The sequence below is a fragment of the Podarcis pityusensis genome, assembly GCF_964106645.2.
Source record: "Podarcis pityusensis genome assembly, chromosome: 15".
Taxonomy (NCBI): Eukaryota; Metazoa; Chordata; class Lepidosauria; order Squamata; family Lacertidae; genus Podarcis; species Podarcis pityusensis.
In genome coordinates, this window is record NC_138040.1 from 24,883,548 (window position 1) to 24,895,654 (window position 12,107).

A 12,107-nucleotide genomic window follows, 5' to 3' on the forward strand; every position below is an offset into this window, starting at 1 on the left:
TTACCATGGTCAGAACCCAACAATTTCCAGAAGTTTCATGAAAATATATGGAGAGCCTTACTGCAGAATCGGGCCAAAGGGGGCCAGTCCAATCCAGTGTCCTATTTCCATGGTCAACCAGATGAGAAGTCCTCTTTTAAAGCCATCCAGATTGATGGCCATCACTACATCTTGTCACTGTGAATTCTGTGATTTAGCCCTGCACCATGTGAAGAAGTCCTTCCTTCTGCCTGTCTTGAGTCTTCCAACTTTGACTTCATCGGATTTCCACAGGTTCTAATATTTTGACTGAGGGAGAAATGCTTTTTTCCTCTCTGCTTTCCCCACAATGACTTTCCCTGTCCACTGTGAATAATGTATACACATTTCAATGGAAGTTTTTCACCAGAAGAGGGAGCCTCTGGCCTAGGTCTATGCTGCAATCCAGAAACCACTAGCACAGTAACCAGTGTGGCAGCTCTCAGGTGACACAAAGGGACCAATCAGGTCTTCCTTGCTCTATCCTATATGCAAATAGCAAACTCATTTACTGAATGTTGATCCTTTTGTAGTCCCAATGGCACCGTCTGCTCTCAAGAGCGGGTGATCAGGTCTTTCGGGGAAAGCCCCAAGGTGCACAGAATTGCCATATATATCCCTCCAGCATCTTGAGTCCCCAAACTGGGATGCACATCTTCCCATCTGTGCTTCCACACCAAGTCATGTATCCGTGCGAGATCACAGAGGCCAAAAGATGCCACATTGAGACCATAGCCCCAATAAAAGAATTTTTTGGGGGCAACATCTCTGCGTGAAATTGTGTGGTATCACAGCACCCAAAATGGCCACCAAGTTCTCATGGGAAAACCTAGGATGTCCCAGTTTTTCCAGGACACTTGCAGGGTGTGATGAATTTAAAGGGGTGAGAGGAAATTAAAGGAGAACCCCTCCAAAATAAAACACACTCAAGCCCGTAGAATACTGAGCATGCTCAGTGGGAACAGAATGCTGAGTATGGACAGGAATGGAAAACCAGGTGGAAGGGGAATGGAATAGAGTAGCCTAGAACGTGTTATGTTTGGAACCCTGAGCAGGAGCATTTCACGCAGCAACATTTTACTACAGACCCCAGTTGTAAAGCCTCTGATCCTGATCTGGTCCTTAATCGGAGTGACTTCTCTTTCTGGCTGGGCATCCCGTGTGTGTGTGTGTGTGTGTGTGTTAGAACTGGGTGCTTTGTTAAAAGTCACTTTCCCCTTCCTCTTTTTGCAGGTTCTGCAGCTCTAACTTGCCCCCTGTCCTGACCTCCTCACAGCACGTCATGACAGTCCTCTTTGTGGCGGACGAAGGAATAGCTGACAACGGGTTCTTTGCCACTTACCATGCCCACAACGCCACGGAAAGTAGGTGATGGTGGCTCCTGGCACCTTTGTCTACCGCCAGCTGAGGTAGAATGGGCCAGCCAGCTCTCTCTTCAACATTTGCTTACCACCAGCCCCTGCTTACACATTATCTCCTGGAGCTTCTCCCCTCCCCACGTGGGCCTCAGAAAGGGGCAGCACTCTGCCCATCCTCAGAGGCACCCTCCCCTTTTAAAATTGTTACCTCCCATTATAAAGAGAAGACACTTTTCCAGATCTCTGGGATTCCAGCCAAACTTCCTTAAATTGGGGGGGAGGTTGAACTACAAAGACATTTTGGTTTTAAAACTAAGCCATGTTTTTTCCCCTACCTCACCACCAATCCCAAACACTTGCCTTGATATCCAGCCTGATGAAGCATTCTGGTGCACTCAGAAGCTTGCGCACTATTCTGTAACATTACGGTTGTTTGCAGTAAAAGGACTTTGGAATCTTTCGAATCAAGAATGGTAGCTTGACCCTTAGCTGTGCATGCTGGCCTAACCTCCCGCTCTTCCTCTCCTTATCAGCATGTTGGGTGGGCTTTTTCTCTGAGAAAATCCAATTGATTTGGCATGTGGAGGGTCGGGAAATGTTTTCCTTGCTGTTGAATAAGTGGGGGTGGGACGTCATCCCTGCTCCCCTGAATGACTGCTGGCCACATACCTTCCCTTCTGTCTCTGTTAACAGAAAGTGTTAGAAGTCACAGTGGCTGGTCCCCCCTGTGACTGGTAGGGCAGCAATAAGGGAGGCCAACAGTTGGTGGCGCCAGAGCCAATGACGGATAAGAGACAGAGCAGATCCAGCTCATTCTACTCTTGTCTGTATCCTCCTCTCTGCTGAGTTCTACAAAGGCAGCACTGAGACTAAGGAGGAGGTTGACAGGACTGCTTGTAAGTAAGAAGGCAGGCAGGTAGAAGAAGAAGAAGAGTTTGGATTTGATATCCCGCTTTATCACTACCCTAAGGAGTCTCAAAGCGGCTAACAATCTCCTTTCCCTTCCTCCCCCACAACAAACACTCTGTGAGGTGAGTGGGGCTGAGAGACTTCAGAGAAGTGTGACTAGCCCAAGGTCACCCAGCAGCTGCATGTGGAGGAGCGAGGAATCGAACCCAGTTGACCAGATTACGAGTCCACCGCTCTGAACCACTACACCACACTGGCTCACCAGCGTAGGGTAGGGGCTAGCTGAGGTCAGATTGAGGCCGATAGGGTTGTCTCCCATTTGCCCTAATGGGACCAGTCCGCACTGCACTGCTATCCACACATTTTCTCTTCTGCCTCTGCTAACGAAAAGGACCAAAAGCATGCTTTTTCTTAAAATGAAAACAAGGTGGGGGGTGTGGATGAAAGAAGGAAGATTCGGGCAGAGGGTTATGAAGGGGGCCAGCTGCCACTCATAACAGCTACTTCCCCAATAGCAGAAAAACTCCTGCTTTCTGCCACGTCATCCATAGAGCTTTGAGGAGGGGCCTCATTCATAAAAGCCTCGAGGTGGCACTGATGGTGCTGGATCTGGGGGCGGGGGCGGGGGCGGGGGGGTCACCTCTTGGGAAGGACTACATTTGTTTGTTCTCAAACTCTAGTCCTCCTGGGATTACATACATTTTGGCAGTTCGGTTTTTTCTCTGTGTGTTTGTTGTTTTCCATAATTACTACTTAGCCTTACAGCAGGAAAATTCCGTCCAGGGGAGAGAGAAATCTCTAAGCGGGAATGCCACTGACCTCAAAGCTTTCGTTCTCATGTGATTAGAGGAAAACTCACATCTGACTCCGGGCCAAACTTATGAACTGCTAAACTGTAGAACTGCACACACTAGGCATGGATGAATCTGTCAATTTCACTTTCTCGTTCTTATAATCTTATGCAAAGGTCACCACATTTCTACAGCAATTTGCACTAAAAGAACAAAAAGCTTGTGAAAATTTATCAGTATTTTAGTGCGAATTTCCCCCAATAAATGCATTTTTGGATGCAGTTTTGACTAACGTGCACATTTTTGCAAGCAATTTTTCCTAATGCAATTAAATGTCTTCATAAAGGTGTGTCTTTTATGAACAATTTCCTTTAATATATTCCTTTTTGGACACATTTTTGGTTGGGGAGCTGCATGGCAAGATTCGGAGAAGGGTGAATTTCACAGGATAGCTGTGTTTCATTTTGTGCATTGCTTCAGGAAGTGCAAATCAGGTAGTTTCTCATTAAGAGACAAACAAAATCTAATCCCCCCCAAAAAAGTTCCTTGCTTCCTCATCAAATGAGGAGTTCCAGGACAGAGTACCATCCAAGTGCTTCTCTTAAGCCAAATGATTCCCTTTACTCTTTGGAAGAATTTTCAAGTTTCCCTGAAAGAAGAAAAGCAACTGGGAATTCCAAGCTCCCCTACCCAGATTTAGTGGCCACTTCATGACAAAACTATATAATGATGCTATCTGTGCTGACATGTAGATTAAGGGGGAAAGAGTGAGACTTGCAGAGGTTAATTAAAATAAGTTTGTGTTAAAGCAGTCGCATTCTGCTTTAGAAGTTCCCCATCCCTTAAGGCTGACGCTGCCATTTAGCAGGGTGTTGTCTGCCTAATACTTCTGCTGTCCTCTCTCTCGCCTTTCTCAACCCCTCTCCAGAAACGTGCAGCCCCCTGGATTTCTCCTGCAGAAATGGCGAGTGCCTGTCTCAGGCGTTGGTGTGCGATGGCTGGCACAACTGCCCAGATGGGAGCGACGAATTCAACTGCACCAGCCTCACCTATGCATCTTTTGGTGAGCGGCAATTCTTTCCTCGTGAAACAAGATTCCCAAAGTTGAGGTCCTGCACCAGTTGTTGTAAAAGGGCTGCCCTCTCACGTCAGACTGAGTCATAAATAAGGATGGGCAAATTTGCCCATTGTGGTGCCCCAAAGTTTCTCATTTCCCCTAACCTAAAGATCAGCACTTTAGATTTCTGCATTAGTTTGCAATTTTAAAACAAACACCCTTACATTAAATTGTTAGCATTTCCTTGCACATTTATCCCAATATACCTGTTTTTGTATGCAATTTTGTCTAATATGTACCTGAGCTGAATCTGAAACATTGCCACACAAACACGCATATACCTGCACATTTTCCTTCTACCTGCAGAGCCGTCCTGTGAGCCGATTGAGGTGGAGATGTGTTTGGGTCTCAGTTACAATACCACCTCTTTCCCCAACATCTGGCTGACCATTATGGATCAGCAAGAAGCAGAAGAGCATCTCGAAGACTATATGGTGAGCCTGAAGGAGGAAGGGGGAAAGGGGTGAGGGAGAGTGATGGAGGGGGCACTGGACCATTGGCTTGGGAGGAAGGCAGGGAACATCAACAGAAAGCACCTTGCCATGGAGTGGGGGGCAGGAGAGAAAGATCTGGCCCAGCAGGACAACACCCCTCCCACCACTTTAGGAAAATTGATAGATTGGTTCCTGGGCATCTGGAGCCCTGAAAAATGCCCCCCACCAAGCCTGTTGGCCACTGCCTATCCTTGGTTCTAGGTCAGCTGGAGCCAGAACCAGGAAAATGACTCCCTTTCTGCCCTTGGATCATTCTTTAAAACATTATTTATAAATCAATGACATCACAACATCATACAACAATTATAGAAAAGAAGTTTGACTTAACCATAATCCACACAGTGCACAGCCATTTTCTACGTGTTAAAAGAGAAAATTCGCAAATGCACTAAATGCATCCACTTAACAACGACCATCAGGAGTGCTTAGCCAAAGAGGTGCCTCAGTAATAAACCTAACTGAAATAATTTTTGGAGAAGCAGCGGTTGTATTGCAGCTCTCTGACAGGTCACGTGACAAAGGGTCCCACAGATCTTCAGATTTGTCCCTCCTGCTTTCGCCTGTCATTGGCGTTTTTCTTTGCAGACGTTTTTCGGCTAGGGCAAGTAGTCCCCAGACTTTCCCCACCCTATAAACACATTCTCAGTGCTTCCTGCCCTATAACACATTGTTCAGAACAGCAGTTTGCACAATCCGCTAAGGAAGATAACACAATAAAAATTCAAAGCAGTAGCAATTAATTACACATTTATTCAAAACCCAATTAAAACTATTCAGTTTTCTTGATTCAGCAAAACTGATGCACTTAGAATCATAGAATCTTAGAGTTGGAAAAAGTCGTCTAGTCCAACCCTCTGCAATGCAGGAATCTCAGCTAAAGCATCCATTACAGATGGCCAGCCAGTGTGGTGTAGTGGTTAAGAGCAGTGGACTCATAATCTGGTGAACCGGGTTCGCTTCCCCGCTCCTCCACATGTAGCTGCTGGGTGACCCTGGGCTAGTCACAGTTCTCTGACGTCTCTCTGCCCCACTCACCTCACAGAGTGTTTGTTGTGGGGGGGGGGGAGGGAAAGGAGATTGTTAGCCGCTTTGAGACTCCTTAAGGGGAGTGAAAGGTGAGATATCAAGTCCAAACTCCTCCTCCTCTTCCTCCAACCTCTGTCTAAAAACCTCCAAGAAAGTCCACCACATCTCGTGGGAGTTGTTCCACTGCTGAACAGCTCTTACTGTCAGAAAGTTTTACCGAATGTTTAGTCGGAATCTCCTTTCTTGAAACATGAAGCCATTGCTCCCTCCTCCACGTGACAGCCCTTAAGATATTTAAAGGTGGCTATCAGATCTCATCTCAGTCTTCTCTTTTCCAGGCTAAACATACCCAGCTCCTTTAGCCATTCCTCATAAGGCTTAGTTTCCAGACCCTTGATCATCTTGGCCGCCCTCCTCTGCACACGTTCCAGCTTGCCAACATCCTTCTTAAATAGTGGTGCCCAGAACTGGACACAGTATTCCACTTGATCCTGTGATATTGAGATTCCTGCATTGCAGGGAGTTGGACAAGATGATACTTGGGACCGCTTCAAATTCCATAACTCTATGTTACCAGCTTCTCAAAGTCTGGTGCTCACTTACAGCTCCACGGCCCCACAGCGCCCCCTTTGGGAACCACTGAGCTAGGGCAAGAGACCACCATCTCTGCATGGGGTACTTCCAGGGATGGGCTATCAAATGCTGTATTAGGTACAGTAAACCAGGCTTCTTCAACCTCAGCCCTCCAGATGTTTCTGGCCTACAACTCCCATGATCCCTAGCTAGCAGGACCAGTGGTCAGGGATGATGGGAGTTGTAGTCTCAAAACATCTGGAGGGCCGAGGTTGAGGAAGCCTGCAGTAAACCATTCACTTTTTCCAGGAGTAGTGAGAGAAGGGCTAATCTAACACCTGACAACTGCCTTTCCCTGCTGCCCCTTGCTCATTCTTTTTTTAGATGCTGAAGGACTTCTCTTGCTACCCATCTCTGCGTTTGCTCCTGTGCAGCCTCTTCGTACCCAAGTGCACCCCGGATGGGGGCATCCTGCAGCCGTGCCGCTCCGTGTGCCTGGCAGCCGAGCAGAGCTGCCAGCAATCCCTCAGCCTTCTGGGTCTCCCGTGGCCCCTGAACTGCAACGTCCTGCTAGATTCCAACAACCCTTTGGAGTGCTTCCTGCCATAAAGGGGCTGCCCCACTACGTCCGCAACCTCTACTTCATGTGCCGTGTAGCTGAACGCTCCTCTCATTGCCCAGCTTGGTAGGAGACCCTTTGGAGGCCGCCAGTTCCCAAGCGGAAGTTCCCCATCAGAAGAAATTCTTCACCAGAAGACCTTGGGATCTGAGCTGCAGTGCTTTGTAGGCCATCCACTGACGAACGTCTCTCCAAGGAATCGGTGGAATCTGAGCAACAGGAGGACAATTTGCAGTTTGGGGTTGACTCTTTAGATTGTAAGCACCTTGGGTCAGAGGCTGTCCTCATACCCTTCGTAAAGTTCTATGCGCCTTGATGGTGCCCATATAAATAACTTGGATAATAATATATCAGAGGCTGCAGGGGGCTTCCATCATAATTAGAGCTGTAATATTTAGCTGATTTGTTTTTAAGTCATTGTGGTTGGTTTTAAAAGGCATTTTTTTAAAAAAGAAAAGATTAATGTAAATGGTTTTTACTGTACATACTGACAAGTCCACGGCTTGTGAGCCCTTTCATAGAAGGGGAGTTCTTTCTTCTCTCTTACGTGGGAGCAAAAGCCTCCTGTGAGATTATGCCTACAGCAGCACATGTGCTAGGAAGGAAGGAAGGAAGGAAGGAAGGAAGGAAGGAAGGAAGGAAGGAAGGAAGGAAGGAAGATTTGCCTACCAGGATTATGTTGTTAAAATGCAAATTCATTCAGATCATAGAACTTTAGGATTGGAAAGGATCCCAAGGGTCATGTAGTCCAACCCCCTGCAATGAAGTTGATTGATTCGCTGATTAAAAGTCATACAATTCATCCACAAAAAGTTCCTTTCTCTGAGTGACAACCCTAATAATTCTTGATTATATACCAGCAAAGAAGGACATCTTCTTGTTCCAGTTAACGCAGCATCAGATTGCACTACACATAGTAGTTTAATGGATTGTGATTTTACATTACTCTCCCATTTCAGCTCTGCCCTGCGCTCATGAGTTAACTGTGCATGCATTTAAAAAAAAAAAAAAAACCCTTCAGAATTATTTGTTAAAGACAGCTGAATTTAGCATCCTCTATAAACCATGCAAATCAAGCAAGACTTTTCCTTATTTTGCAAAATGCATTCCGTCTGTGCTCATCATGAGCGGGTGTGGGCAGAGACATACAGAGCCCTGAATTCCTGTTCCTGGAACATTGCAAATCTTATTCAGCCACCCACGTGACTTATGAAATTTCAGTGGGCTTTTATACATCTTAAGGACTAGGCGCTTGTTGCTGTTGTTTAATGGAAACTGAATCCTCCATCCCAGACCACATCCTGTGAGTTTTCTGTGCTTGCATGTAATTGTCAAATGCACCCAGCCCTTGCGGCAAAGCCCTGCTGAAAGTATTCCTTTCCAGAATACATCTGGTTTAATAATGCTTATGCAAAGATTATGAAGACTTCAGAGTTGCCTCATTTGGAGATCGAGCTATTACAGCAGCGTGCTGAGGAAGGATTGAAACAACACAGACAAAACTTCTGGGAGCTTCCAGTGTTCCTTGTAGCTGAAAGCAGATGCTTCAGACCTGCGGGTGATATGGAATTACTCTAGCTTGCCCCTCCAGCACCCACAACAATTGACAGGGCTGCACAATTTATTTGTTTGATCTTAGCGGAATGAAGTGTTAGTGTGGTAGAAAAGGCTGTCCTACTTCAGACTGCAGGCAGCATCTGATCCCCTTTAAAAAATAATCCCTGAGCAAAAGAGGAGGGGAAAACAACCCACAAGAAAGCTAGTGTGTAAGGGAAAGAGCGTCATGTCTTCCTATGCTAGCTTTCCAGTTAAAAGGAGTTTATAATGCAAGGAATTCCTACATACATGTTATCCCTCCACCTGCACTCTGAAGTGGGATAATAATATTATTAATAATAATAATAATAATAATAATAATAATAATAATAATAATTTATTTATACCCCGCCCATCTGGCTGAGTTTCCCCAGCCACTCTTTAACCGCTTGATTTCTCTTCCACCTCACTGCCAACAGTGTGGAGTAGAGGTGAGAATGCCAGACTAGACCCTGGGAGACCAGGGTTCAAATCCACACTCAGCCATGAAGCTCACTGAGCGACTTCAGGCCAGTTGCTGACTCTCAACCTAACCTACCTCACAGGGTCGTTGTGGTTATAAAAATGGAGAGGAGGAGGGAGAACCATGCATGCTCTTTCAGCCCTACCTGGAGATGCTGGGAGTTGAATTTAGGACCTTCTACACGCACAGCAGGTGCCCTTCCCTGCAGAAACCACTGTCCCTGGTACTGCAGCATTTCAGGCTTCAGTTGAGAGGATACACAGCTCTTGGATTCCTGTCATCAGTAATTCCCCACCCACAGAAAACTGGCACGTCAGCCAAAGAGATCTAGCCTCACTTTTCACACTTGTGTGCAATTGTTCTGAAAGAGCATTTGAACCTGTTAAAAAGTCCAACCTGCAACTAAATGGTCCTAGGAGCTCTGTACCACCCATGTGTGAATTACTTCACCTTCCATTCCATCCCTGTGCAGCAGCCTCTGAGATCATCAGAGTCAAGCTTAAATCTGGGAAGCATCACCCCAAGACAAGGGAGGAGTTTCTACGGAAGGGAGCTGGCGGCGGCAGCGTCTGCGAAACCAATCTGGGAGCAACGCCCATCCAGCTGCTGCTGCTGCTGCTGCTGTCAAAGCAGAAAAATGCTCAGGGACTTCTAAGCAGGATCGGGGTGCCAAGTCCTGTCCATCAAACTCTGCAAACAAGTTGTGGGTGGGATTCGTGCCTGTGTTTGTGGTACACTTGTGCATGTACCAGAGGGAGCAGAGAATCAGTTCCCACCCTTTCTCTCTCATAATACTAGAATGAAAGAGAGCTGAATAATGAAAGGTTCCAGATGGACGAGAGGAAGGACTGGGTCACAGAGGAATCTGCTACCCCAAGAGGCAGCGATGGCCAGCCAAAGAAGATGAAGCAAATTCATGGAGGTTCAGGCTTACCTGGGGGCTTATAGCCACAATGGCAACTTCTCAGGGTCAGAGGCAGTGATCCTCCAGGTACCTGTTTGCTAGGCATCACAAAGGTGGTGGTGAGATGCTGCTGTGCTCAGGTCCTGGCTTTTAGGCTTCCCATGAGCATCCTGCCAGAGCAGGATGCTGGACCAGACGGACCTTTGGTCGGATTCAGCAGGAGCATGGGGAGCCGTGCTTGGTTTAATCTAGGTCAGTGTTGATCACGCAAATTGGCAGCAGCTCTCTGGAGTTTCAGGCAGAGAGCCTTTCCCAGCTGTGACTGGGGATTTCAGGGATTGAGCCATGCTGGTTTGCATGCAGCCGTGGGTAAGTAAGTTTGCACGGTGCCTCCTGCATCCCTTCTCTGGTAAGGTAAAGGTAAAGGGGACCCCTGACCATTAGGGCCAGTCATGGCCAACTCTGGGGTTGCGGCGCTCATCTCGCTTTATTGGCCGAGGGAGCCGGCATACAGCTTCCGGGTCATGTGGCCAGCATGACTAAGCCGCTTCTGGCGAACCAGAGCAGTGCACGGAAACGCTGTTTACCTTCCCGCCGGAGTGGTACGTATTTATCTACTTGCACTTTGAGTGCTTTTGAACTGCTAGGTTGGCAGGAGCAGGGACCGAGCAACGGGAGCTCACCCTGTCGTGGGGATTCAAACTGCCGACCTTCTGACTGGCAAGTCCTAGGCTCTGTGGCTTAACCCACAATGCCACCCACATCCCCCTTCTCTAGTAAAAGGTACCCCTGCCCGTACGGGCCAGTCTTGCCAGACTCTAGGGTTGTGCGCTCATCTCACTCTATAGGCCGGGAGCCAGCGCTGTCCGCAGACACTTCCGGGTCACGTGGCCAGCGTGACAAGCTGCATTTGGCGAGCCAGTGCAGCACACGGAATGCCGTTTACCTTCCCGCTGGTAAGCGGTCCCTATTTATCTACTTGCACCCGGGGGTGCTTTCGAACTGCTAGGTTGGCAGGCACTGGGACCAAACGACGGGAGCGCACCCCGCCACGGGGATTCGAACCGCCGACCATACGATCGGCAAGTCCTAGGTGCTGAGGTTTTACCCACAGCGCCACCCACGTCCCTCCTTCTCTAGTAGACATGGATTATAAGATGTGCCCAGCATAAGCATTTCCCAAGGGGCTTGGTTTACCCAGACAGCAGTATAAAATGCATATTGATCAAGCGACATGCATTATCACCCAGCATCCTTATCCTATATTCTAATAGCAAACTCAAATGGAGGGGGAGCCTTTAGGTAGAAAAAGCAACACCCCCCCCCCATGAAGGAAGTACTGCATGAGCAGGCTTAGGGAACCCTCAAAGTTTGCAGATATCCTGGCTGGGACTGATGGTAGTTGTAGTCCAAAACATCTGGTTGGCACCAGGTTGTGGGAGGCTACTGTACACTCACTCCTATGCTTCTGCCTGGTTGGAAAATATTCTGTAATGTTTTGTTGACTCCCAGCTTTTAATACACGTTACATATCCTGCCTGTTAGTGTTACTTTTTTTTTTTTTTCCAAGAGGAGAGTAAGCGGAGCTCAGCCTGCCCTCAAAATCACACCTGGACACATCTCTCCTCTAATGTTAGATTCATATGGAGAAGAGAGTTATTGTTAAGTGATGAGCAGCAGGCACTCTGTACATGCTCAATGACACTTCTTTTCCTGCGGTGAGCTCTGGCACAAAATAAGCTCTAGTGCCTGCTCAAGGTAAAAAAAAACCAAAATGATGGGCAGAGTGGAAATGGAACCACCAACCCACTTCTTTGATTGTGTACAGCATTTATGTCTCAACCTTTAGCCAAAAGGGATGTCAGAGCAGCTTACAAAAATCAGTTATAAGATGGTCCTGACCTTAGGTTCACAATCTAAAAAGATGTGACACAAGAGGAAAATGGGAATAGGAGGGAGGAGGCAAAAACCAAGCTCAGGCACAAGTTCTTAAAAGTGACAGCCCACGTCAGTGAAAGTCCTGGCTGTTCCACGTTTTATGAAATGGGTTTCTTTGCCTTTCATCCCGCCATTGCTTTTATGAGGGTGAAGGTGCTTCCTTGGAAATATAGAGAACATTTATTTACACCCTACCTTGCAGGCATGGCCAAACTTGGCCCTCCAGCTGTTTTGGGACTACAGTTCCCATCATCCCTGACCACTGGTCCTGTTAGCTAGGGATAATGGGAGTTGTAATCCC

General features: G+C 47.3%; 1 protein-coding gene across 3 annotated transcripts in view; it reads left to right on the plus strand.

The window, feature by feature from the left end:
• Window positions 1–7,928, plus strand: part of MFRP (membrane frizzled-related protein) — a 32,287-nt gene extending 24,359 nt beyond the window's left edge. The window contains exons 9-12 of one of the 3 annotated variants that reach the window (XM_080983508.1): window positions 1,252–1,382; window positions 4,005–4,139; window positions 4,500–4,627; window positions 6,671–7,928. In XM_080983508.1, the coding sequence (XP_080839634.1) occupies window positions 1,252–1,382; window positions 4,005–4,139; window positions 4,500–4,627; window positions 6,671–6,895 (619 nt within the window). In that variant the 3' untranslated portion in view covers window positions 6,896–7,928. The remainder of the gene's footprint in view (window positions 1–1,251; window positions 1,383–4,004; window positions 4,140–4,499; window positions 4,628–6,670) is intronic. The other 2 variants (XM_080983506.1, XM_080983507.1) reach the window with 2 other exon arrangements.
• Window positions 7,929–12,107: the final 4,179 nt, after the last annotated feature.